The sequence below is a fragment of the Pantherophis guttatus genome, chromosome 17, assembly GCF_059756535.1.
Source record: "Pantherophis guttatus breed Tessera chromosome 17, ASM5975653v1, whole genome shotgun sequence".
NCBI classification, from domain to species: domain Eukaryota; kingdom Metazoa; phylum Chordata; class Lepidosauria; order Squamata; family Colubridae; genus Pantherophis; species Pantherophis guttatus.
The window spans coordinates 8,095,390-8,123,333 of NC_142079.1; the positions used below are offsets into that span (position 1 = coordinate 8,095,390).

General features: G+C 45.7%; 2 protein-coding genes across 9 annotated transcripts in view; both read left to right on the forward strand.

Moving 5' to 3' along the window:
* HIC2 (HIC ZBTB transcriptional repressor 2) overlaps positions 1-14,498 on the forward strand; it is a 93,888-nt gene extending 79,390 nt beyond the window's left edge. For all 8 annotated transcript variants that reach the window (XM_087880209.1, XM_087880215.1, XM_087880213.1 and 5 more), the window contains one exon: positions 9,937-14,498. In XM_087880209.1, the coding sequence (XP_087736335.1) occupies positions 9,974-11,686 (1,713 nt within the window). In that variant the 5' untranslated portion in view covers positions 9,937-9,973 and the 3' untranslated portion in view covers positions 11,687-14,498. The remainder of the gene's footprint in view (positions 1-9,936) is intronic.
* UBE2L3 (ubiquitin conjugating enzyme E2 L3) overlaps positions 1-27,944 on the forward strand; it is a 164,121-nt gene that overhangs the window by 75,266 nt on the left and 60,911 nt on the right. The window lies entirely within an intron of this gene.

Genomic DNA, 27,944 nt, shown 5'->3' on the forward strand with positions numbered 1-27,944 from the left:
GCGAGCTCCCGTTCCTTGCTCCAGCTTCTGCTCACCTAGCAGTTCGGAAGCATGCAAATGCGAGTAGATAAATAGGTACCACCTTGGTGAGAAAGTAACAATGTTCCATGCGCCTTTGTACAATAGAGCCAGGCTGGTCATATGACCATGGAAATTGTCTTTGGACAACGCTGGCTCCCTCGGCCAAGAAATGGAGAGGAGCAGCGCCCTGTAGAGTCAGACACAATAGGACAAGGGAAATCTTTACCTTTATTTTTGTTCTATTTTGGGCCTAGCAGGCCTCCCTGAAGCCTCTGGAGGCTGGAAACAGCCCATTTCCCGACTTCCGGTAGGCCTATTTTTTGCCCTCCCCAGGCTCCAGAGACTTCCTTGGAGCCTGGGGAGGGCGAAAACGGCCTCCCCTACCCCCCACCCCGGAGGCCCTCCGGAGGCCGAAAACGCCTTCCCAGAGCCTCCACGCGAACCCTGTATTTACCTGGCATCCAAAACGGGCCACGTGGAGATTCCTGGGAGGGGAGAGGTGGCATGGGTGGGGCCAGCCAAAAATCAGCTGGCCGGCGGTGGAGCTGACCTAGGGCAATGGCTCATGTGCCACCTGTGGCACGCTTGCCATAGGTTCGCCATCACTGGTCTAGCTCATTGTGTCGTTGAACTTGACAACTTTAAGGCATGGGGACTTCAGCTCCCCAAATTCCCCAGCTGGCTTTTAAACTCTGGATATTTTCTCCCTCTTCCGCACGTTCGGGTTGTCCTCAGAAGGAGGTCTTCAGAATGGCTGGCTCTGAACTGCACTTGTTGGGGGGGTCGGGGACGCCGCGACGTTCGTAGGTGTGAAAAACACCGGTCCCTTTTCCGACTTCGAACGGTCACTAAACCAAGAGTTGTAAATCGAGGACTGCCTCTCTTTGAGAAAACACCTCCTTTTTTTTAAAAAAAAAAATAATAATCTTACAGCATGCACATCTGGCTGGGGTCTTTTTTTTAACGCACCGCCTGTTGCAACCCGCGTGGCTAGATCTCGGCTCTGAATCCCCAGCGGAGCCCGCCGAGGATGGAAGGAATAGGGCACGGGGCCAAACCAATCTGACAAGGAAAAAACAGCCAGCCAGCCAAAAAAAAAGGGGGGGGGATTTTTTATTTCCTTGAGTCAGCAAAACTGGGCAGAGCAAGACTGCTGTTTTTTTCACCCCCTCACCTAACCCCACCCCGTGGCAACAGAAGTCCTCCCGTCCAGGGCTCGGTTTGCTTTCTATCTGCATCCCCTCCCCTTCTGCGTTTTCTCCTGCGTCCTTCTGCTTTAACACGTCGTCTTCTGCAAAATGTTTTCATGGGGCGGGGCGGAAGATGGACAAGGCAAGGGAGTCCTAGATTTGCAACCGTTTAGCGACCGCTCAAATGGGACTGGGACACAAAAGGGACTTGCCACCGTGTTTCACAATTGACGGTGGCAGCATCCTTAAATTCCCGTGATCAAAATCCGGACGCTCGTATTTAGGATTGGTGGCAGCATCCCCGCAGTCACGTGATCCAAATGCAGAGGCTTTGACAACTGACTTGTATCTATGACGGTTGTAGCATGCTTAGGTTCCCCTGATCGAAATCCGGACGCTCTGCTTGTCGATCAGGAAGGTCGGCAGTTAGGCGGTTCGAATCCCTAGTATTATAGGTCTACTGCGTGAGCATTGGGTTGGACTAGATCAGGGGTCAGCAATCTGTGGCTCTGGAGCCGCATGTGGCTCTTTCACCCCTCGGCTGCGGCTCCCTGTCACTCAAATATGCATCACAACCACCAATGTGCGACACCTGCCGGCACGCAATTTATTGAGCTTTTCAACCTCCGGTAGGCCAACCATGGATAAATCCAAGAGAAGAAAAGTTTCAGAAGAAAACAGAAACGTTTAATTCAACTACATATGCTAGTTTTGTGGCCGCTCAAGAATTACTCAGGCACAGGAAGGTTTTGTGGCTCCCGGTGTTTTCTTTTCTGTGGGAAACGGGTCCAAATGGCTCTTTGAGTGTTCAAGATTGCAGACCCCTGGACTAGTTAATCTTCAAGGTCCTTCCAACTCTGTAACTGTTACTGTATTTAGGATGGTTTCAGCGTCCCCGCAGTCACGTGATCCAAATTCAGAGGCTTGGCAACCGACTCGTATTTATGACAGTCGTAGCATTCCGGGGTCATGTGTTTTCCCCCCTTTGGCGTCCCTTCTGACGAGCGAAGTCCACGGGGAAGCCAGATTTATTTAACCATCTTGTTACTCGTTTAACGACTGCAGGGATTCACTTAGCAACCGTGGCGAGAAAGGGCGTAGAACGGGGGCAAAATTCACTTAACCAATGTCTCGCTTAGCAGCAGAAATTCTGGGCCACATTGCGGTCATAAGTAGAGGACAGCCTGTGTTTCTTTTTTCTTTTTAGAAATCAGCTGCATGCACTGTGCTTTGGCAGGTAGGCGAGCACTTCTGGTCGTCACAAACTTGGAGTGAGCAAAGTTTTGGATTTATTTATTTTTTTAATATATTTTAAAGAGGAATAACTCTGCGGCTGAGCGCTTGTAACAGGCCAGGGTTTTTTTTCGGCAGGTAATAGAAGCTCACAGCTTTGGAAAGAAGTGACGTATTTCTGTTTTTCTCACCACGGAGGGTACCGCTCCCAACTTTTACAGGTGGAGGGAAGACCGTGTGAAATATTTAAATGCTTACCAATAAAGGAGAATATTTGTAGCTCAGGGTAGACAGGAGGAGTCCTTGGTGCTCTCTGAGCTTGGTGCTTTTCTTGCAGACATTTCATGACCCACCTAGGTAACATCAGAGAGTGGGGTTAGTGGCAGGGCTGGGCTTCAAAAAATTTAGCCAGGGGTTCTCTGCCTGGTTGCTGGGTGGGCGTGCTTCTAGTGGGCGTGGCTTAATTGGCCTCCTGCACCATGGTGGGAGGGGGGGCGTTTTTGTCCTCCTCGGGCTCCAGAGGTTTTCCTCGAGCCTCCAGGAGGGCGAAAACGGCCTCCCCAGGCTCCGGAGGCCCTCTGGTGTCCAGAAATGGGCCCGTTTCCGGCCTTCCTGAACTTCCGGTAGGCCCGTTTTTGGCCTTCCCCAAGCCTCCGTGCACGCCCTGCACTTACTTGCATCTAAAACAGGTCGCTTATAGACTCCTGGGAGGGGCGGGGCAGGGTGGGAGGGGCGGGGCAGGGTGGGCGGGGCCAGCCAAGAGAGGGATTTGGGGCTTCTCTGAACTGCACAGAATCTTAGCTAGAGGTTCTCCCGAACCCTCAGCAGCCTTGGTGGTGGTGGAGGAGGAGGAGATAGCTATGGGGGGGGGGGGTCCTTAGTGCTCTGTGAGCTTGGTAGGTGATTTGCTTAACAATTGCGGCCAAAAAAAGTTGTCAAATCCAGCGTGATTCACAGATTAACAGTCAGTAAATTTCTCCTTAGTTCCAGGTTGCTTCTCTCCTTGATTAGTTTCCATCTATTGCTTCTTGTCCTGCCTTCAGGTGCTTTGGAGAATAGCTTGACTCCCTCTTCTTTGGGGCAGCCCCTGAGATATCGGAAGACTGCTATCATGTCTCCCCTGGTCCTTCTCTTCATTAAACTAGACATACCCAGTTCCTGCAACCGTTCTTCGTATGTTTTAGCCTCCAGTCCCCTAATCCTCTTGGTTGCTCTTCTCTGCACTCTTTCTAGAGTCTCCACATCTTTTTGGGGGGGGTCCAGTTTGGGTCAAACTGGACGCAGGTCTTACCGAGGCATTATACAGTGGTGTTAACACTTCACATGATCTTCATTTCTGTCCCCTCTGTTAATGCTGCCCTTTGTGGCCGAGATTTCTCCGTCTCTGCCTTCAGATGCGGCAGTGTGCCTGCGCTCCCAAAGAGAGAAGGATTTATTTTTATTTATTTTTTTTGCGATTGCAACTTCAGCACAAACGATGCTTTCTGCTGGCTCATCTCTTCTCTTAATTACTTTGCCTTTAGAGGCTTTTTTTTTGGTGGGGGAAAGCAAGGCAACAACTCTATCAGAAGAACGCCCAAGGTCTTGCCAAACCAGAGTTGGAGAGCTTTTACGATGGATGGGTAGGCTGCAAATCCAGGAGAAACCTGGCCATTTTCTGCTCCTGGGGTTTTAATAAATCTCTTCGGGCTGTTGTTGTTGTTTTTTTAAATAAATAAACCCAGCCTGCTATTGTTGCAAGATAAGATAAGATTAAAAAAACAGAACAACAGAGTTGGAAGGGACCTTATAGGTCATCTAGTCCAACCCCCTGCCCAAGCAGGAGACCTCCGGGTGTTTCGCTGCGCACTGAAGACCCTGTTGTTCCACCAGGCAGGGCTATCAATATAATAATTTTAAATTGGGGTATTTTAATTTTTGGGGTTTTAAATCGGCCAAATTTATTTAATTATTTTAATTTTTAATCATTGTTGTGTCCTGTGTTTTTAAATTGGCTGTACACCGCCCTGAGTCCTTCGGGAGAAGGGCGGTATAGAAATAAAATTATTATTATTATTATTATTACACCATTTCTGACAAATGGCAGTCCAATCTTTTCTTGAAAGTCTCAAGTGACGAAAGCTCCCACAACTTCCGAAGGCAACTTCTGTTCCATGGGTGGATGGTTCTCCCTGTCAGAAAGTTCCTCCTCATTTCTAGGATGAATCTCTCTTAACTGTACTTCCATCACTGCTGTAATTGAACTCATACCACTTTGAATAGGAGCCTGAGTGGCGTAGCAAACTAATGCTACTGTTAAAGGTAATATTTAGCTTCCAGCTGCCTGCAATTACTGCGAGTTCAATTCTCACCAGGCTCAAGGTTGACTCAGCCTTCCATCCTTTCTAAGATAGGTAAAATGAGGACCCGGTTTGTGGGGGCAATAAGCTGACTTTGTATAAAATATACAAAAGTACGAAGGCTATTGCTTAACACCTTGTAAGCCGCCCTGAGTCTCCGGAGAAGGGCGGCGTATAAATCTATCTTTATCTATCTATCTATCTATCTATCTATCTATCTATCTATCTATCTATCTATCTATCTATATGCATGCATGCATACATACATACATACATACATACATACATACATACATAGAAGGGACCTTGGAGGTCTTCTAGTCAACCCCCTGCAGGAAACACTACACCACTTCAGTCAAATGGTTATCCAACATCATCTTAAAAATCTCCAGTGTTGGAGCATTCACAACTTCTGGAGGCAAGTTGTTCCACTTATTAATTGTTCTGTCAGGAAATTTCTCCTTAATTCCAGGTTGCTTCTCTCCTTGATTAGTTTCCACCCATTGCTTCTTGTCCTGCCTTCAGGTGCTTTGGAGAATAGCTTGACTCCCTCTTCTTTGGGGCAGCCCCTGAGATATTGGAAGACTGCTATCACGTCTCCCCTGGTCCTTCTTTTCCTTAAACTAGCCATGCCCAGTTCCTGCAACCGATCTTCATATGTTTCATCCTCCAGTCCCCTAATCCTCTTTGTTGCTCTTCTCTGCACTCTTTCCAGAGTCTCAACGTCCTTTTTACATCGTGGCGACCAAAATTGAATGCAGTATTCCAAGTGTGGCCTTACCAAGGCATTATAAAGCGGTATTAACACTTCACATGATCTTGATTCTGTCCCTCTGTTTATGCAGCCTAAAACTGTGTTGGCTTTTTTGGCAGCTGCTGCACACAGCTGATAAGATAAGAAAATAAAATAAAATAAAATAAAAAGATAAGATGAGATAAGATAAGATAACTTTTTATTGTCCCACATTAAAAATGAAAATTCTGTTGCCTGCTCTCAAGAGAAAGTATATATCTGCCCAGACACATACATAACAGATATATACACATGCTAATAAAGATATAGGTTCCTCTCGCACATATGTGCTAGTCGTTCCTGACTCATCTCCATTTCAAAGCCGAAGAGCCAGCGCTGTCCAAAGACGTGTCCGTGGTCATGTGGCCGGCATGACTCAATGCCAAAGGCGCACGGAACGCTGTTCCCTTCCCACCAAAGGTGGTCCCTATTTTTCTACTTGCATTTTTTTTTACGTGCTTTCGAACTGCTAGGTTGGCAGAAGCTGGGACAAGTCACGGGAGCTCCCCCCGTTACGCGGCGCTAGGGATTCGAACCACTGAACTGCCGACCTTCCGATCGACAAGCTCAGCGTCTTAGCCACTGAGCCACTGCGTCCCTTACACATGCTGATATATATACATAAATACATACCTGCACCCATATGTATATATACACATATAGGTTAATCACTGCCCATTTTGAATACATAGAGGAAAGAGGAAACTTAAGTTCATAAGGTTGATGCTCTGTGGAACGAATATTTCCCAAATACAAAGAGGGTTTTAGGTGCAGCCTGATTTGTGAATGCATATTACGCCGTTGCCCTCCCCCACAAAACGGTTCATTTTTTTTTAGATCAGGTTTCTTTTTGATCCATAGATTCTCCCAAGACCAGTCTGATTAGCAACTCTGCCTCCATTCCCAAGTAATGTTGATAGGAAAAGAGACACATTTTCTGTTTTCATTCGTCCCCTTACAAGCATGAGGAGAGGGGAGGGGAGGGGAGAGGAGAGGAGAGGAGAGGAGAGGAGGAGAGGAGTGGAGTGGAGTGGAGTGGAATGGAACAGAAGGGAAGAGGAGATGAGGGGAGAGAGGAGAGGAGAAGAGAAGAGAATAATGGAGTAGAAGAATAAGAAAGAGTAGAATGGTAGGGTAGGGTAGGATAGGATAGTGTAGAATAGGGTAGGGTAGAATAGATAGGATAGGAGAAAATAGAAGAATAGAATAGAATAGAATAGAATAGAATAGAATAGAATAGAATAGAATAGAATAGAATAGTTTATTGGCCAAGTTTGATTCGACACAAGGAATTTGTCTTGGTGCATACGCTCTCGGAGTATATAAGAACGGAGAACAGAGCGAGAAAGACTTCTGATTTAATCCAGCAAAGCTGGTATGACATTCTGATGCAAGCTGTGACTTTAGAGCTGCCCCCTGATTACCCAATGACCCATGTCGTTATTCTTTTAGCTGATGGATCAATTCCATCTGCATAGATTTGTATAGGTGTGGGAGGTGGAGGGGAAACTTCAGAAGGAAGCTGTGATGCGGGATTTGGTGGTGCGCACTTAACGTTGGTGCATTGCAGAAACATTCGAGTCAAAGGCAATTCCATTTCCCTCGCTTTCTCAGCAGTGGGAAGGCCTCTTCAGATGGAAGTTTGCCGGTTGCAGACTTCTAAAAAAAGTAACATTTTCCCCATCAGTTGTTCTTGAACTCCTAGGGCACGCTGCTTATCTTGGTTTCTTGGCCGAGGGAGCCAGCGTTGTCCGAAGACAATTTCTGTGGTCGTGTAGCCAGCATGGCTGTATGCCAAACGCACACAGAACGCTGTTGCCTTCTCACCAACGTAGTACCTGTTTATCTACTCGCATTTGCATGCTTTGGAACTGCTAAGTAGGCAAGAACTGGAGCTGGTAACGGGAGCTACTAAAAAGTATAGATCACTTTTTGCCGATGGGTTCCATCAAACGTGGCAGTGCAGATCAATTTGTGCAAGTGGATTCCATCAAAATGTGGCGGTGAAGATCAGGTTTTGCTGGTGGGTTCCATCAAATGTGGCAATGTAGATCAAATTTTGCTGGTTGGTTCCATCAGATGTGGCAGTGCAAGATCAAGTTTTGCTGGTGGATTCCATCAAACATGGCAGTGTAGATCAATTTTTGCAAATGGATTCCATCAAGTTTTGTGGGTGGGTTCCATGAAATATGGCAGTGTAGATCAATTTTTGCAGGTGGATTCCATCAAACATGGCAGTGCAGATCAAGTTTTGCTGGTGGATTCCATCAGGTTTTGTGGGTGGGTTCCATGAGATATGGCAGTGTAGATCAATTTTTGCAGGTGGATTCCATCAAACATGGCAGCATAGATCACGTTTTTGCTGGTGAGGTCCATCCAACATGGCAACCTAGAAGATCTCTTTTTGCAGGTGGATTCCATCAACCACCACAGTGGAGAAGATTGTATTTATTCAATTGGGAGATTCTTCCATGGTTGATATGTGGCTTGTTTCCGATATCTGTGTGTTTGGGATATCGTGCTGCACTTACCAAAAAGAAGGACCTTGCATTGCAACACGGCAAGGCTGGTATTGTTAAATCCCCACCTCCTCTCCCTTCCAGTGATGCCTCTTTGATCTTTCAAAACGAAGCAGATCATTGTTCGTTCTTCTTAGACTAAGCTTTGACAACAGGTCATACAAATTGAACCACTGTTATTCAGGTGGTGTAAAAGCTGAGTGGGCAGCTCTGGAGTAGCTACGTCAGAATGGTTGAGGAGGTGCTGGGAGGTAATTTTTCTACCTCCCTCCTTAAAAAAAGCCTTCGAGTGAATCGATGTGAACATTAACAATTACAATCAATTAAAGGATTTGAATCGGATTGACCTGGTTTTTGAAATCAATTTGATGAATAGACGAGAGCTGTGGTTTCCACACCTTAACCCAGTGATGGCTAACCTTTTTGTCGTCGTGTGGCTGCACCCATAATGCAATGCATGTGCAACCCCCTGTGGCCCACCCCCCTGTGCATATGTGTGTGACACCTCACCCCCCCCCCATGGCCCTTGGTGGGGGACACCACACCCGCCTGCGGCCTATTTTGGGCCTAGCAGGCCATCCTGCAGCCCCCTGGGACCAAAGATGGGCCGCGTGGGGGGACGCCGCACCTGCCTGCAGTCTATTTTGGGCCTAGCAGGCCTCCCTGCAGCCTCCTGGGACCAAAAACGGGCCACACACCCCTCCCCATGGCCTGTTTTTGGTCCCAGGAGGCTGCAGGGAGGCCTGCTAGGCCCAAAATAGACTGCAGGCAGGTGCGGCGTCCCCCCACGCGGCCCATCTTTGGTCCCAGGGGGCTGCAGGATGGCCTGCTAGGCCCAAAATGGGCCACAGGCAGGTGTGGTGTCCCCCCCCTGCGGCCCGTTTTTGGTCCCAGGAAGCTGCAGGGAAGCCTGCCAAATCAGGCCACGGAGGGTGCCACACACACCTTGCGTGACCCCCTGTACATGACCCCCACACCGTCTTGGGCATGCACGCGCGTCTCCCGCATGCACCCCACCCCCGCGCATGCACGGTAGAAAACCGAAAATCAACTGGCCAGCGGGAGGCGCACGCAGATGCGGGGTGGAGCTGAGCTGGGTGACGGCTCGCGTGTTCACAGATTCGCCATCACGGCCTTAACCTGTTCTTGTGACTGGAGAAAGAGCATCTTCTTGAGATCGGATAAAATATCTCCATTTTATTATTCCTCCCTTTTTAAAAATTTGACTTTTTTTTTTTTTTTTTTTTTGCCCTTCTGTTCCAGAGACGCTTGTGTGTTCTCTGAACTGGACCAGCTGTTCCAAGCTGTTTAATTTTTCCATCTCATTAGTTCCCATCACAGAAATGTAATCAAAACTTTGATCTTGCCTCACCCTCCCAAAATAAGGAAGGAAGGAAGGAAGAGGCAAACTTTTTATCCTAGCTTGAAAGAAATAAGAAATAAGAGATGCAAATGCATCATCAATTTTTGAAGTGGTCGCTCCCGTTGCGAACCAGTAGCGGAGGTAAGTAGAATCCACCCCTGTACCATGGGCCGGTTCTTTGCTGTTTCCAGGGCGGTCCCGCAGGCCAGATCTAAGTACCCCGCGGACCAGATCCGACCCTCGGGCCTTGAGTTTGATACCCCTGTAATAGATGATTAATATTCCTCTTGCCTAGGAGGCCTGCTAGATAGGTGAACTACACCTCCCAGAATTCCTAGCTACGATAACCATGAGCAGAGAATTCTGGGGATTGAAGTCCACACCCTTCTGGTGGGTACCAAGGAGAGGAACAGTTGTCATCCACACCAGTCGAGCTGAGAAACAGACTGACGTTTGTTTGTGGTTCTCTCTCTCTTAGGTGATCAGGTGACCAGGAAAGGGAAGACAAGGTGGAGATGGAACTGCCAAATCATGCCAAACATTTGCTCCTGCAGCTTAACCAGCAACGAGCCAAAGGTTTCCTTTGCGATGTGATCATTGTTGTCGAAAATGCCCTCTTCCGTGCCCACAAGAACATCCTGGCAGCCAGCAGCATGTACTTCAAGTCCCTCATCTTGCACGACAACTTGATCAATTTAGATACTGACATGGTCAACCCTACCGTGTTCCGGCAAATCTTGGACTTTATTTATACTGGTAAGCTCTTAATGACCGACCAGCCTGGTGAACAGAACTTCAATGCTCTCCTCACCGCAGCAAGCTACCTCCAACTTCCTGACCTGGCGGCCCTTTGTAGGAAGAAGCTCAAACGCAGCGGGAGGTCCTTTGCTGGCCGGGCTGGCGGAGCCTCCAGCGTCGGGCGGCCGCCTCGGAGTCAGAGACTTGCCACCGCTTCAGTCATTACTCGTTATTCAGGGTCAACCGAAGGGATGAAGGGCTCTCAGCCGAAGGAGATGCCAAAGGCGAAGGTCTCGGATGACGAGGTCTTCATGAACAGTTCCAACCAAGAGAATTCTCACGCCTTGAGTAGGGGACTGGGAGAAGGGAGCAACAGCACCAACGGAAGCTGTGTGGACCAGGAACTTGGGCTGGATCTGTCCAAAAAAAGCCCCTCCCTGCCCACTGTCGCCCCCCAAGACGACACCCCACACAGCGAGAGTCAGCGTGGCTCCCCCCGGCCCGCCTCAGCCCCCACCGCCAACAGTGCCTCATCGTTCGAAGAGTCCATCTCTGGAGCCCCTCCCGCCCTAATAGACAACTGCGAGCCCATGGAGATGGACCTCAGCGAAGACCGCCAGTGTCTCCCCGAAGGCAACCAGCGAAAGAGCCTACGCCATTCCTCACGGAAGAAAGAATGGATCAAGAAGGATTGCCCCTTCGACCGGAAGGAGGGCGGGGGCAAAGGCTGCGAGGAGGGTGAGGGGTTACCCAACGGCATCCTGATGGGCCCTTTGTGCAAGTCCGCGGAGCGCAGCCTAGGCCTGAGCCCCTACGGCTCGGAGCTGCCGTTGCACGCCTGCAAAGAAGACGTGGAGAACGGCAAGGAGAACAGCGAGGACAGCGGTCAGAGCGAAGGTGAGAACGGCGGACACAGCAGCGCCAACTACGTCTACCGGCAGGAAGGCTACGAACCCGTGGCCTTCGGGGACAACTTGTATGTCTGTATCCCGTGCGGGAAGGGTTTCCCCAGCTCGGAGCAGCTCAACGCCCACGTGGAGAAACACACGGAAGAAGAGCTGTACATCAAGGAGGAAGGGACGTTCGAGGATAAAGAAGAAGAGGCCGAGGATTTATCAAACCCCAACCAGCCCTACACCTCGGAATCGCGGCCGTTCAAGTGCTCGGTTTGCGAGAAGAGCTACAAAGATCCCGCCACCCTCCGGCAGCACGAGAAGACTCACTGGCTGACGCGGCCCTTCCCGTGCAACATCTGCGGCAAGATGTTCACCCAGCGGGGCACCATGACTCGGCACATGCGCAGCCATTTGGGACTCAAGCCCTTTGCCTGCGAGGAGTGCGGGATGCGCTTCACCCGGCAGTACCGGCTGACCGAGCACATGCGCGTCCACTCAGGGGAAAAGCCCTACGAATGTCAACTGTGCGGCGGGAAATTTACCCAGCAACGAAACCTCATCAGCCACTTGAGAATGCATACCTCTCCTACATGAAGCCAAAGTCTCTCTAAAGGAGCTCTGAGCCCCTCCAACCCACCCACCATAAATATCCCTTAGACTTGCTGCTTTAAAAACAGACTATACAAACAAGAGACGTTTGTCTCCCCTCTTCAGTCATGGAAGGCGTGAACCAAACAGAGCTTTACTTTCTTTCTTTCTCCTCCTTCCCCCGTCTTTTCCCCTTCCCCTCTTCCAAGGGAAAAAAAAAAACCCAACCCCAATTTAACTTCCAGAGTCCTTCCCTTTTGTATCAGCTTTTCTCTCAGGGCCTGGCAACTTTAAGCTTTGCTGGCTGGGGAATTCTGGGAGTTGAGGTCCGCCAGGCTTAAAAGTTGCCAACATTGGAGACCCCCTGGTCTAGGAAGAAGTCCTTCCTGGGTTGATGCCGATTCAAATTGAGGGCCCCACAGAAAAGGGAGAGGAGAGGGTAAGATGGTCTTCGCCACGGAAACGAGGACATGGAAAGAAGGGACTTCCCCCTCCCTCCCTCCGTTTACTTTCTTAGCACTTTGGAATTGCTATGGTAGAACTTCCACAGTATTATTTTTCTTTCTTCTGACCAACTCCAAGACTACCCTTTAGCGGCCAGTGGATGGCCTTGGTTTTTGTTTTGTTTTTTTCTTTAATCCTTAGGGGGGGGGTTAGTTTTTACAATGGACCGGGTTTAAATGGACAGTTGTCCCTCAAAGCTATAATGGGAGAGATGTTCCTTGCCAATGGAGACCAGTTTGTTCTTTCTTCATTCTTTCCTTTGGGGATGGTGGTGGGTCTCTGAAGAACAAACAGCATTTTCATTGGCTGAAAGGGACGAAGTCCCATTGCCTCCCGTCCTTGCCCCCTCTCCTCGCCCCCCCCCCCCCATTTCTACATGGTGCTTTCCACCTAGGAAGGTTTTCTTCCACCTGTCCCTTCTCCATCAGGTTCTAAGGGAAGAGCTGGTCCGCCTTAACCATCACATCCTAGTCTTCAACGTCGTCTGGTCCAACTTTCCTCCTCAACCTCTTTCGATCTCTCTCTCTAGCCTTATCCATGACTGAATGGGGAGGTGGGGGGGCTGAGTGACACCCTCCCCACCCCAGGAATTTCTTTCAAATGAGCAGGGGTCATATCTGTGTTAATTTCCTTTTCCCCCCCACCCCTTAGTTTTCGTATGGATATTTTTATTTTTATTTTTTTGCTTAGAGGTACTTGTTCTATTAAGAGGAAAACAATGCGTTTGTTCATAATTGATGTAAGTGTCGGAACTGGAAAGCTTGAGGGACTTCGGGGCGGGCAGCGGGAATTGAAGTAGGCTGGAAATGGCTACAAGTTCCTTTAGGTACCTTTTCATTTTTTTTATTTTATTTTATTTGGGGTGCACGTGTGGTGTCTGTCCGTCTGTCTGCACGCGTGCACGGATGTATGTGTATGCGTGCACTTAAGCTTTTTCCTCCTTCACTAAAGAGTTGGGTCAGAATGGCAGGGCCCACTTCCTTTTCTACCTCTTGAATTCACAAGAACAATAAGATGGTTAGCGGAAATAATTAGGTGTGGTGTTTTGTCCCGCCCTCCCACCCCCAGCCCTCTTCCCCCCCCCACACCCTACCCCACACCCTATCCCCAGTTGTAAGTTAGTGTACAAAGTAGAAATTAAACTTAAGGTTAAGGGATTTTTGCCACCTCATTCTTTTCCCGTCAGAAAGTCAGAAACGCAAAAGCATGGCCAAAGACGATTAAGTAGACTTTTTTTTTAAGCTGGAGGTCCGGAGAAGATAACGCGGTGCCACCAAATCATTGGGGTTTCTGTTCACAAAAAAAAAAAAAAAAACCAACACCCCCCCCCCTTTTTTTTTTTTAGAAAAGAGCTTTTGGGTAGCCTTGTTTATTGAACCTGGATGCCGTGGTGGGGAAAAGCTGCCGTTTCTCCATTGCTTGTCTCTTCGACGGGCTCCAGATAAGACAGTCAACGGCGTAGCCGTTGGTCCCACCGGGATCCAGAGCGCGATAAGAATGTGGAGAACCCAACCAAAGTCTTCTGTTTCCTTCCTTTTTTTGGGGTGTGGGTGGGTGGTAGGGATGTCGACCTGGGTATGTGCTCGTTCCATTTTCATTCTTAAAAGGGATGCACGATGGGTGCACGTCAGTGGTGGGTTTGCTACCAGTTCGGGCGAACCGGTAGCGGCGACGGGAGGCTCTGCCCACTTGCCCAGACGTCATCAAAAACGCTCTGCGTATGCGCAGAACCTTCTACGCACGCGCAGAAACGCCACGTGCTCGTGAAGCGAGCGCACAAGCCCGCTCGCTACCGATAGTGAACTGGTAGCACCGGGATTTGAAACCCACTACTGGCGCATGTGTTGAGGTTGGGGCCACCAGGAGATTGAACAGCCATACGCTTGTCTGTCAAAAGACCTCACCGCCAACAGCTGCTATAGGTGTAGGAGATGAGGGCCCTCAACTTCGTTGGCACGACCAGTTAATGGAAAGCGATGGCTGAGCCCCCAACCCCGTACGGGTGGTCTCGGGTGCTAAAAAAAAAAAAAAAACACCTGACACCCTCGAGTCTGGAATGGAGTAAGGTTTACATTTCCCGTCCCTCTGCTTTAACTTCCTTGCTTGAAACCATTGTTCTGTTTATGATTGTTTATGATGATGATGATGATGGTTGATATGATGATGATGATGATTATGGTAGGGGTCACCAAAGCGCCCTATGTCTTTGTTTTTTTCTTTTTCTTTAAAAAAAACACAAAACAAAAAGGAGAAAAAAAAAAACCTTTTTTGTCTTTAAGTTTAGACCAAAAAAAAAAAAGAAAAGAAAAGAAAGTCAGCCTGTTCAAATAAAAGAGAGAAGTTTGCATTTTTCCGTTCTCGCCACCACCGTTAAGTGTTTTCCTCCCCTCTTCTTAGGATAGAGACAAACCCATATTGAATTAAGGGAGCCTAGATTCCCCGTCTCACGCCTTCCAACGACCAACCAATGCAGGGAAATTGGTCCTTTCTTTCCTTCTTAAGGATCTTTACCTCATGTTTCATTTTTCAATTCCGTGCATCGTCAAGTTTCGGGCATTTTTTGTGTAATGCCGCAGCTTGATTTAATCTTTTTTTGTGTGTGTGTGTGTGTGGGTCACTCATTTTCGTCTTTAATTTTTCTGGAACATTAATGTGAAAGCTGCGCTTCTTCCTGTGAAATCTCATTTTTTTTCTTTTGTTCCATTTTTCAAAAACTTATTCATCATTCCATGTTTTTCGCAGACAATGCAACACCCCACCGATAACAATAATAACAAAAAAAAAAAAAAAAAAAAAAAAAAAAAAACCAGCCAGGTCCCCATCAATCCTTTCCTTCAACTTTATGCACACAGCACTGCAACACACTTCCTATTTCCAGATAACTGGTGGAGGTTTCCCCGTTGTGTTCTTGAGGGTGGAGACGGTTGCTTCTCGATCGAGCGGTTTCCTCTCATGCTAAGGAGGGTTTTTTGTTAGCAAAAGGGCTTCATGCCAAGACCCCAAAGATTTCATGAGCTAGGAGGCCCCCATACAATGGCCCAGATGTGTGTAGAACTTCTCAATTCTGTGACTCGCACGGTGCAGCCATCATCTGGCTTTTTGAGAGGAACCTCAATAGATGCTTCACTTCTGGTGCAAAACAAAGAACCTCTCCTCAAGCCAGCATTTGTGGATTAGTAGTTTGGTGGTAAAAAGCTTCAACGGAACTATCCTTTGTGACCTGGTGCTCAGGGGTGCAGATGTACAATTTTCAAGACTATAAATCCCCAGACTACACTCCCGTTCATCTCCAGACCTTTTCTGACTCTTGAGATGCCTTCAAAAGCCATGCCTTGGGCTAGCAAACTGTAAGGTCTAAAGTTGAGAGTTGAGGATGAATATTTTGTTCCTACCTCGCCATCCTTTCAGAAAAAGGACACTTAATCACACACACACACACACACACCAAAACCTATCTTTGTATCCAGAATTGTGGACATTTCTGGGTCCATTACATTCTTTCTGAGATGGTTCCTCTTCCCAGCTGGTATTGATTGACCTTTAGGGCAACTGAGCTGAAGAACTTTAGAAGGCATCGGGGGATAAGGTAGGCCTTTGAGCCAACCCTGGCAAGTATTAATGATTAAGCCAGAAGTTTGGAGGTCCAACTGCCTATGGAAGTGAGTCCTCAACTTCCAAGTGCTACTTACTTCTACATTGCCATCCAGAAAAGGTCCACTTAGTTAAATCCAAAGAAGAGCCCAGCAGCGTGGAACAAGTGCGAAAAACCATTCCTCTTTATTTTGCTGGAATGTTGAGTTTAGATTCAAGCCATTAGGGGTATTGAATCTGGGTGGAGATACTCCAAGATGGGTCTTTGTTGGGTTTCTGATCAAAGTTTTGGAATCTTGAAGTTTCAGGATCCTCAGTCCTTGGGTCGCTTCTTCTTTTTCTTCTTAAGCTTGTTTTTTTTTCCCTTTCTTTCTTTCTTTCATCCCCCCTCTCAGCACTTAAAACAAGGCGACAAAAAGTCTGTGTACAGCACGAGTATTGTACAAAAAAAAAAAATGAGGGGGGGAAAAAAAAGGAAAACCCCTCCCTGTTTCTTCTCATCGTTTCACCCCTTTTTCGACAAAATTAGCCGTGTAAGAAGTGTTCCATAGATAGGATTTTGATGTCCCTTCCTCCCGTCTCCTTCCTTTCCCTCTCTCTTCCTCCCAAGATGGTGACAATAATAAAAAAAAATCAATTCTCAAAACTTCAGGGACTGTTCAAGGCTCACTTAGAGTCTGGACACTCGACTGCATTTATACGACATAGTATTGTATCAAGCATTTTCTGTATTTTAATGAAAAAAAAAAAGCAAAAACACTAGTTTCATATTTAAGATTTTAAGAATTCTAGGGATGGGCGGGGAGGGAAATACACTTCGTTCTGGTTTTCGGTTTCTCCTTTCTTTTCGTTCCCTTTTTTTTTTTTGCTTTTATTTTATTTTAATTTGCTTTTCTCTCTCTTTTTGAGATACAGAAAAGAGCCTCCTGAGGTTGTTGGGTCTTTAAAAAAAAAAAGAAAAGAAAAAAAATGTAAAATCACAGAGACCCGACAGCTTAACTCTATGCTTTAATCAGTTTAGATCACCAGAATGTTTTCGGAGTTCCCGGAGTGGATTATTATAACAACAACAACAACAAAATAATAACAGAAAAAGTTGTATTAAAAGATAGCTCATACCCGAATTCACACCCACAAAATTCCTATTTTTAAACCAAAGCACATTTTGAATGACTATGGAACCTCACTTGGCTCGGAAAAAAAAATTAATATATTTATCTCATTGTTTACATAAACTTTTACAGTTACAGACCTCAACAGATCTAAGGGGCCAGTCAAAATTAATGATGGCTTTTTCCATCGGTTTAGCTGACAAAAGAGTTGCGGGTAAACGGTGTGTAGGATGTGCTTTTTTTGTGCTGTTTTGTAAAGGAAGGAGGAAAAAAAAACCACCCGACCTCAACAGTTCAATTAGAACTGATTTGTATTCCAGGATTTTTTTTAACGCGGTTTAAGGAGTAGGAAAACGAGCCATTAAGATCTTCAGAAGGACTTTGTGTTCCATCAGCTTTGCCAGTGGCTAGTAGACTAGCAGTCTTCCATCAGAGATGTTCTTGGACACCGTAGAGCGAGAACGAAGTTCCGTTTGTTCAAAAAAAAACCCAAAAACGATGGTCATGGAAAACCTTGCAACTTTCCATAGCAAGTTGCATATGGTGTTGGACCACAACAAGATCTCAAATCAGATTGGGACAATGGAATGTTTCCTCTGCAAGGGACAGCGGAGATTGTTCACGCATGGTAGAGAACACCCAACAGGAAATCTCTGTTGGAGAAGAAACTAGTGTTTAATGTTAAGTCAGGTGAATCGGGGGTGCTGGTCATCTTGTCGACATTCTTGAAGAATTGTCCCAAAGTATGTGTTTAACCCAGTTTTAACTCCACTAAAAAGGTGCAGAAGCTTGTTAGAATGGTCCGATCAATAGCTTTGATCTTGGGGACGAGTCTCAAGAAGTGGCACTGAGGTTTCTTCTCCAGTGCTCAAATGTCCTCTGGTGATGTCCCACTGGTATGACTTTGCTAAGTAAATGGATATAAGGCTAGGAAGTCTCAATCCCAGGAGACCTGAGATCGTCCAGTTGTTGCCATATTGCAGCACACTTAACATTTGGCAAGATCTGGAACATCTGGAGATCTTTCCTATCTCCTCCAGAATTAGGTGTCCTCTCTAGCTTTAGGATTAGATGTCCTCTCTAGCTTCAGGATTGGTGGTCCTAGCCAAAAAAAAATGTTTTTAAGTTAGATTGATGGTTGTTTCTTTTGGAGGGGGATTCCGGCGAATTTGAGAGTCTTCTCAAATGGCGGCCTTCATATGAGGAGATCCATCTTAACTCTGGTTTGCAATTTGGTGCACTTCCTGGAGAGGGAAAGTGTTTTCACTCGGCATGAGGATATAGTAAACAAGTCTTGCTACACAACAGATATGATCTAAGATGGTTTTCCTCACCAGTCGTTGGTTTTTTCCCCCATTTTTCATGTCTTAACTTTCCTGCTCCAGTGAGTTGGCCAGATTGTGATCTAGATTGAGGGGATCTTAGTCTGGAATGTTCCAGAAATGCACCTTCAAAGTATTATTTTCTTTAATATTTTCACTTTTTTTTTTTTTTTTTTTGTTAAAGAAAAATCACATTTTATCCGTTCTTCGTTGAGTGCTGTTTTTTCCTCTGGTGGTTTTTTTCCCCACCACGTCCTTTAAAAGCATTTAAAAAAAAAAAATAATAGGCTGAAATATTTAGGATGCAAAGAGGTAGGGAAAGAGGCTGATGGAAAACCAAATTTATTAATTTTGCCTGGTCTTGAATATCTAACTAACAAAGATGGTGCAAAACACTATTTGACAGTGTTGTTGTTTTGTTTTTTTGTTTTTTTTTTATATCAATATTGTACGTGCTTTATTGAATGTATTTATTTCTCAAGATTCTGTATGCACAGTTTTGCAAGGAGAAAAAAATAATAATAAATAAATAAAACCTCAGCATTTGCAAAAAGACAAACGATGCATTCAGCAGGGTCTTCGCTACAGGATTTCAAAAAAAAAAAGTTTTAAAAAAAGTTTTAAGACTTTAAAAAAAAAAATAGAAACGAAAAAAATAATAATAATAAACTCAGAGACACTCTCGGCATAGCCATAAACCATAACCTGTGAAGACAATACAAACCGTGGATTTTTGTAGCTCTTTTATTTTTATTTGTTTTCTTTCCACAAAAGATGAAAAATATTGTTTTTCTCTTGTATTTAAGATGTTTCCAGTTATAGCAACGTCACTCTTAATACAATTTCCTTCCTTGTTATTGTTTTTTTTTTTCCTCTCGTTTTGTTTGTATGTGTGAGGGTGCGTACGTGCATGAGTAAACCAATGTCTAAAGCGCTTTTTTTTTTTATTTTGAGCGGTGCAGGTCAATTCTAGGTTAACAGTATTTTTCAAAAAAAAAAAAAAGATTCTGCCATGTCACTTCTGTTCTAAATATTAAAAAAAAAGAGGAAAAAATAAAAAGGAACTTCAGCTCCTAAGAGGAAACATTTGGGGTCATTTGGTGCAGAAAGCAAAAAAAAAAAAAGAGAGAGAGAGAGAGAGAGAAACGGGTTGCTATTATTAATATTATTTTTCCATGCAGTTGACGCTGACCTAGAGAACTGTTTGGAGAAAAGGGAGCTTTGCACTGCTCTAGCGATATCAAGAATCTTTCCAGAGGTTTGGCAAATAAAACCTCCCTGATGCCTAACGGAGAACGGTTCTGCTCTTCACTTTTGGTCATCACCAAATGACCTTTCTGATGTTTACAATGCAAGCAATAATAAGTCGTTTTTGAATTTGAGTTGATTTGTTTTAAGGGTGGCGGGGAGGCTTGTAAGAGTCCCGGGCACGGTGAGGTCAAAAAGCTTGATGCCTCCCAGCTTGCAAGAACTAAGAACGGTGGCCCTCCCAACTGTCCTTCCACATGTTCAACCGTAAACAGGTCCCAAGGTGCAGGTCTTCCCATGCACTGAGAAAGCTCCAAGCCTTTTTTGGGGGGGACACTTGGCTGTAAATTTTGGGAAGCCTTGGAGAATTCTGGAAGTTGCCCTCGCAGCCCGAACCAGAAAATCCTCGGTTATTGGAAGCTAATCCAACATTTCGCCCTCTTGAGGCCTAAGCTGGAGTTGAGGTGGACCATTTCTTAGCTGAAACTAATTACGGTTTAAGGCTAGCCTTCAAAGTCAGTCTGCGTAGCATAAAGAGACGTTGGATAGGTTTGGGGACATCCGGTGAAACTCGACTGTGGAAGACGCTGCACAGATAACAAGAAATATTCTTCTTTATATTGTTAACTTTCGGTATTCTCTTGTGGGTTATCATGGCTATGTTTTTGGGTGTCGTGGAATGAAGCAGAGTGCTAGTAAGAACCAGTTTTAAGAGAGAGGAGGGGAGACCAGGAGATATTTTGTTATTTTAGGGTCTTCGAAGAAGTCAATGGCAACTCGCTTCTGTCTTTATCCCCACCCCACCTCCCAGGAGTGAAGCTTGAGTGAAACGTTAAAAACGGGACCATTTTAGAGGACATGGATTACAATATGAACTAGAATGACCAATGTTGGTGAACCTTTTCAAAATGGAAGTGCGTGCGCATGGGGGTGGGGAGAGAGCACCGGAAATTGGAAGAGCAGCTCCCTGATGTGTATGTGCGGGAGCAGTGGAAACCGGAAGAGTAGTTCCCCGGCGCGTGCACTAGGAAGCTGAGCTTCCGGTTTCCAGCGTGCATATGTGCGCCGGTTACCTGGTCTTCCGGTTTCTGATGCGTGTGCGAGGACCAGCTGGCCGGCACGCATGTGCGCACCGGAATCCGGAAGGGCGATGGCTGGTGTGCCCGGAGAGATGGCTCTGCGTGCCTCTTCCGACACACGTGCCATGCGTTCGCCATCATAGAGATAGACACTTGAGATACGCATTGATGGGAGTGTGTCTTCCCTCATTCTCTCAACTCCCAGGGGAGCGAATTGGGAACAAGGATATGTAGATTACACACATACACACACCCAAAAATTATCCTGATCTCTTCTGGTTTGAAATCTTGCCACCTTCTGCGCAGAGTTCTAAACGCCGTGGATTTTGATGGAGGGAAAAACAGTCCGTTGAAAGAATGACGTGTCCCTTAGTGCTCTGTCCTTAAGCTTACAGGTGACTGCATACACATTATTAAAAAATTTTCGCAGGCACAAAACGCACACACACCATGAAGAGGAAGGACAACAGACGCTGTCCTTCCATTTTTCATTTCTTTGGGCCAATTTTCACTCGTGCACTGTATGAACTCATTGCAAAAATGCGAAAACGCAGAGGCGCTGTGCAGCTGCCGGCCAATTTTTTTTTTTTTAGGAAATCCATTTTTCCTAAATAGGCTGCTTTATCTCACTTCCCCCTCATATCTGGAAAATGTCCAAGCTGATTCCTTCTCGGAAGACAAGAGGTCCCTAGGATGCGATTTGTGCACAATCATAAAAATCTCACTTCTTTTGTGCAGTATTCGTATGTTCCAGAGTTTGGGGAGGTGTGGGGAAATTCTTTTTCTACCTCATTTATATCTCTCAAAAGAATATTGGAAGGAAGAAAAGCCTTCTGTTTGCAAATTGTTCCACTTTGTACTCTCATTCCAATTTCTTTCCCTCACCTACACACAACGTTGAACATGTGGCATTGACGTGTTGGCAGCTGGAGGTTATTCCCGCCGGGAAACAGATAAAATGGTTCCAAGAATTATTATTTTGTTGAGTTGAGTCCTACTGGGCAAACTGTTCTTAGATTTTTGCTTTTACCAACGAAGTTTTCTGTCTATGGCATGGATGTTGCTTTTTTAAAGCTCACGGAATTGACGGCGAGTCAGTTTCACTCACGGCGAGTCAATTGCACCAATCTGATTTGGGTTGGAAATTGGAAAAGGAAAAACTTGCCAGCGTTGAGTGAGGAGGTTTGCTTAATTTTCAACCTCAACTGGAGAAAGGGGCATCTATTCTTCCCCTGCCTCCTCCTTGAGCCTTAATTTTTTCTCTCTCTCTCTCGCTCACTTGCTTTCTGACCATAAATCCCCAAATGTTTTTGCAAATGTAACTGACGTTCCTATCCTATCAAACTGTTCTTCTTTCCTTCAAAAGCTTGAATTCAGGTTAAGAGTTGCAGGCGGCTGTGACTGCAACTCGTGTGTCATATTGGGGGAAAATAAATAATAATAATAATAATGCAGAAATTATAATATGATCTCAGCATTCAGTAATTTGCAGTCTTAATGTACAGTGATGAAAAACTTGTTATTTTATGAACTTTTCATTAAAAGGTTGATTGAAAAGTAAGATTTGTGGGCTGGCATTTCTGGTTTTGGTTTTTCTTAATGCACAGGTGAGTAAGTTTTAAGATTCCTACTTGCATCTCCGTTTTAGAAAAGCAACTTTCCGTATTTTGATACTTAAATACAAATACATTTGTGTCTTGTCGATGCTTAAATATTTTGGCAGGTTTTATGCAATCAAACCATACATAAAAATAAAAGAATAGAGAGGTTAGAGAGAAGGAAACTGGAAATTGCCTTTAAATGATACGGTAAGCTATTGCGCTAAGTTAGAGCCGACTTTCAGGCTGGGATTTTGAATATTAGCAGTTTTGCTAAATTTGGAAGTTTCTGCAGAACTATTTTGGGTGCAGTATTTAGAATAATAAGACTAGGATGTCACATTTTGGCCATCGACTACCTGCGTCGTTCAGGAATCAGAATTAAAAGAAATCCCAATGGTGTTTTTTCAACAGGCAACTGGACTTTCTGGTTTTTCTTTGAAGATGTTTCACTTCTCATCCAAGAAGCTTCTTCAGCCATGACCTGGATGACTGAGAATCTCTCATAGATAACACCAAGAAATGTTTTTCCAGAGTCTGCTTGATGTCAATCCCGCCAGGTAGACCAGACCACGAAATCAATCCCACAAGAAGACCAAAATCAATAGAATAGAATAGAATAGAATAGAATAGAATAGAATAGAATAGAACAGAACAGAACAGAACAGAACAGAACAGAACAGAACAGAACAGAACAGAACAGAACAGAACAGAATAGCAGAGTTGGATGGGACCTTGGAGGTCTTCTAGTCCAACCCCCTGCTTAGGCTGGAAACCCTACACCACTTCAGACAAATGGTTATCCAACATCTTAAAAATTTCCAGTGTTGGAGCATTTACAACTTCTGCAGACAAGTTGTTCCACTGATTAATTGTTCTCACTGTCAGGAAATTCCTCCTTAGTTCTCGGTTGCTTCTCTCCTTGATGAGTTTCCACTCATTGCTTCTCGTCCTGCCCTCAGGTGCTTTAGAGAATAGTTTGATTCCTTCTTCTTTGTGGAAGCCCCTGAGATATTGGAAGGCTGCTATCATGTCTCCCCTGGTCCTTCTTTTCATTAAACTAGACATACCCAGTTCCTGCAACCGTTCTTCATATGTTTTAGCCTCCAGTCCACTAATCATCCTTGTTGCTCTTCTCTGCACTCTTTCTAGAGTCTCCACATCTTTTTTTACATCCTGGCGATCAAAACTTTAAAATTAGTCCTCTTCTTAACAACCCTTTGTTTAGTGATCATTCAACTTAACAGTCACTTGTTTAGCAACTGAAAATATGGCATTTTTTTTGTTGTTGAAAATTTTATTATTTGTATTTCTCATAAATATACATACATATATAGTCTCTTAATCAGTATTAATCATACATATTATCTTTGGTTTCCATATTAATTATTTTTTCTGCCTTTCTGAGTATATTCTAATTATATAATATACTCGGGACTGCTCTTCTACCCTTCCATCTCTTCACAGCAACCCTTACTCTCCTTTCCTCTTTCCTTTCCCTCTCTTCTATCCTTTTCAACTTCCTCCTTTCTCCTCTCCTTCCCCTTCTCTCCTTCCCCTTCCCTTCCCCCACTCCTCTCTTCTTCCTCCCTTTCCAACCTTCTCTCCTACTCTTATTTCCCCTCTTTTTCTTCCTCTCCTTTTCCCTTTCTTCTATCCTTCTCTCTCCTTTCCCCTCTTCTCTTCCTTTCTCCTCTACCCCTCTACCAGAGGTGAAATGTAAAATTTGTTACTACCGGTTCTGTGGGCGTGGCTTGGTGGGGGGGGTTCATGTGACTGGGTGGCCATGGCCAACTTTTATATATATATATATATATACTTTTTAAAGCATTTTTTCTACAACCTTAAGAGGTTGCAGAAAAAAATGCTTTTAAAAGCCTCTGACGATCCCAGCTGAGCCGCGCGATCATCAGAGGCTTTTTTTTTTACTTTTAAAAGAATTTTTTCAGCCGAAGAGGTTGATGATCGCGTGGCTCAGCTGGGCATGGGGGGGGGGGCAGGGATTTTTGCTACGGTTCTCCGAACCACCCACCACCATCGCTACTGGATCGGGCGATCCGGTCTGAACTGGGAGCATTTCACCCCTGACCTCTACTCCCTCTTCATTCCCTCTCCGTTGTTGTGTTTATTTTCCATTCAATATAATGTGGCTTATGAGCGGTCCTTGCACTTATAACCGTCGTAGCAATCCCACGGTCAAATGACAAAAAGTCCGGCAACCCACATGTACAGACAGTTCTCGAGACATAACAACAGTTTTGTTTAGTGACCGTTCAAAATTGCAACAGCGCTGTAAAAAAAAAAAGTGACTTCACGACTGTTTCAGAGTTGTGACCTTTGCAGCCATCCTTATGTTTATGTTAACAAAATTCAGATGCCCAGCAACTGATTCATATTTATGACTGTTGCAGCATCCCCAGGACCACAGCAAAGTCAATGGGGAAATCTGGATTCACTTAACAACCATGTTACTAACTTGATAGCTGCAGGCAGTTCACTTAACGACGGTGGCCAGAAAGTTCATCCAACGGGGCAGAACTCGTTGAATGTCTCGCTTAGCGGCAGAAATTTGCAGCTCGGTTGTGGTCATAAATCGAGGACTACCTGTAATGTTGGCTTTCAGTAGCCTTCTTTTAAAAGGGATGCAGTGGCTCAGTGGCTAAAACGCTGAGCTTGTCGATCGAAAGGTTGGCAGTTCAGCGGTTCAAATCCCTAGTGCCGCGTAAATGGGGTGAGCTCCCGTGACTTGTCCCAGCTTCTGCCAACCTAGCAGTTCAAAAGCACGTAAAAAAATGCAAGTAGAAAAATAGGGTCCACCTTTGGTGGGAAGGGAACAGCGTTCCGTGCACCTTTGGCGTTGAGTCATGCCGGCCACATGACCACGGAGACGTCTTCGGACAGCGCTGGCTCTTCGGCTTTGAAACGGAGATGAGCACCGCCCCCTAGAGTCAGGAACGACTAGCACATATATGCGAGGGGAAGCTTATCTATTTTATTCCTTCATTTTTCTCTCTTCTTCAGCTTCCAGGCCAGCTGCAGGAAAATAGTTTGGCATGTGGTGCCCTATAGCCTACTTCCTTTAAATTCCTCAACTCTTCATTATTTCTCTCCCCACCCCTCCTACACCACTTCCGGAGATATTCTCCAGGGTAGCTATATTTTAAAATGCCTGACGTTTGGAACTCGGCATATTGGTTGGCTTTCCTGACAAGTTGCAAAGTCAGCATGGCCTGCTTAGAAAATCCACTCGGTCTATGTCCTTGGAGAGGCATTTGGCCAACAAGGTTTAAAAAAAACAACGAAGGACGCGAAGGAACGGAGTGGTTTGATAGCTTCATTCCGTGCCTGGACACAGAAACTTGGAGACGTGCTGCTTTTTTTTTGGTTTGCGACGCTAAAGACCAGCTGATTCCTGTAGCTGTATGTAATAGAAATAGAATAACAGAGTTGGAAGGGACCTTGGAGGTCTTCTAGTCCAACCCCCTGCTCAGGCAGGAAATCCTGTATCATTTTAGACAAATGGTTGTCCAACCTCTTCTTCAAAACTTCCAGTGTTGGAGCATCCATAACTTCTGGAGTCAAGTTGTTCCACTGATTAATTGTTCTAACTGTCAGGAAATTTCTCCTTAGTTCTAGGTTGCTTCTCTCCTTGATGAGTTTCCACCCGTTGCTTCTTGTCCTGCCCTCAGTGCTTTGGAGAATAGCTTGACTCCCTCTTCTTTGTGGCAGCCCCTGAGATACTGGAACACTGCTATCATGTCTCCCCTAGTCCTTCTTTTCATCAAACTAAACCAAGAGTCAGCAACCTGCAGCTCTGGAGCCGCATGTGGCTCTTTCACCCCTCTGCTGCGGCTCCCTGTCACTCAAAATATGCGTCACAACCGCCAATTTTTGACACCCGCCAGCACGCGATTTGTTGAGCTTTTCAACCCCCGGTAGGCCAACCATGGATAAATCCAAGAAAAGAAAAGTTTCAGAAGAAAACAGAACGTTAATTCAACTACGTATGCTAGTTTTGTGGCCGCTCAAGAAATAGTCAGGCACGGGAAGGTTTTTGTGGCTCCCGGTGTTTTCTTTTCTGTGGGAAACGGGTCCAAATGGCTCTTTTGAGTGTTTAAGGTTGCAGACCCCTGAACTAGACATACCCAGTTCCTGCAACCGTTCTTCGTATGTTTTAGCCTCCAGTCCCCTCATCATCTTTGTCGCTCTTCTCTGCACTGAATTATTCCGTGGTTAAAATAACAGCTGCGGATAACAGGTGATGCTTCAGGTTAACCCTCTTCCTGCTTCTGGCGATCCTGTAGGGATCCCCCAGTGCTTCAACGAGAAAACTAGAGAAAGGGATTTAGAGCAGGCCGAATGTGATCTTGGATTCCATGAAATGTTGAGATGAACCAACCCATGTTGGATTCAGCTTCTGAGCCATGTTGCAATGCCGGAGTTTTGCCGAGGTGGGCATTTACAGAATAAAAAGTTGGAAGGGACCTTGGAGGTCTTCGATTAGTCCATTGGAAGATGCTATCATGTCTCCCCTGGTCCTTCTCTTCCTTAAGACTAGCCATGCCCAGTTCCTGCAACCGTTCTTCCTATGTTTTAGTCTCCAGGCCTTTGATCATCTTAGATAGATTCAGATTAACAGAGTTTAGGTCATCTAGTCCAACATCCCCACCCAAGCAGGAGACCCTACACCATTTCTGACAGATGGCAGTCCAGTCTCTTCTTGAAAGCCTCCAGTGATGAAGCTCCCACAACTTCTGAAGGCAACTTCTGTTCCATCGGTTGATTGTTCTCACTGTCAGAAAATTTCTCCTTATTTCTAAGTTGAATCTCTCCTTGGTCAGTTTCCATCTGTTATTCCTTGTCTGGCCTTCAGGTGCTTTGGAGAATAGGTTGACCCTCTCCTCCTCTCTGTGGCAGCCTCTCAAATATTGGAAGATGCTATCATGTCTCCCCTGGTCCTTCTCTTCACTAGACCAGCCATGCCCAGTTCCTGCAACCGTTCTTCGTATGTTTTAGTCTCCAGATCTTTGATCATTTTAGATAGATTCAGATTAACAGAGTTGAAGGGACCTTGCAGCTCATCTAGTCCAACCCCCCACCCAAGCAGGAGACCCTACACCATTTCTGACAGATGGCTGTCCAGTCTCTTCTTGAAAGCCTCCAGTGATGAAGCTCCCACAACTTGTGAAGGCAACTTCTGAGATATTGGAACACTGCTATCAGGTCAACCCCTAGTCCTTCTCTTCGTTAGACTAGGCGTACCCAGTTCCTGCAACCGTTCATCATATGCTTTAGCCTCCCGTCGCCTAAGCCCCGGGAGACTGGGAGTTCTAGTTCCATGTTAGGCACAAAAGCCAGCTGTGTGACTTTTGTGGACCAATCACCAGGAGATCAGGGGTTCTAGTCCTGCCCAACCCACCTCACAAAGTTGTCGTAGGGGCAAAAAAAAAAAGAGGTGAGGAGAGCACTCGGTCTATTGCTCGCCTTTGAATCAGTGATGAAATTCAATTTTATTTTACTTTTTTTACTACCGGTTCTGTGAGCGTGGCATGGTGTGGCTTGGTGGGAGTGGCAGGGGAAGGATACTGCAAAATCCCCATTCCCACCCCATTCCAGGGGAAGGATACTATAAAATCCCCATTCCCACCCCACTCCAGGGGAAGGATACTATAAAATCCCCATTCCCACCCCACTCCAGGGGAAGGATACTGCAAAATCCCCATTCCCACCCCACGCCAGATTAGCCGCCCTGGGTCTTCGGAGAGGGGCGGCATATAAATTGAATAAATAAATAAATAAAGCCAGAGGTG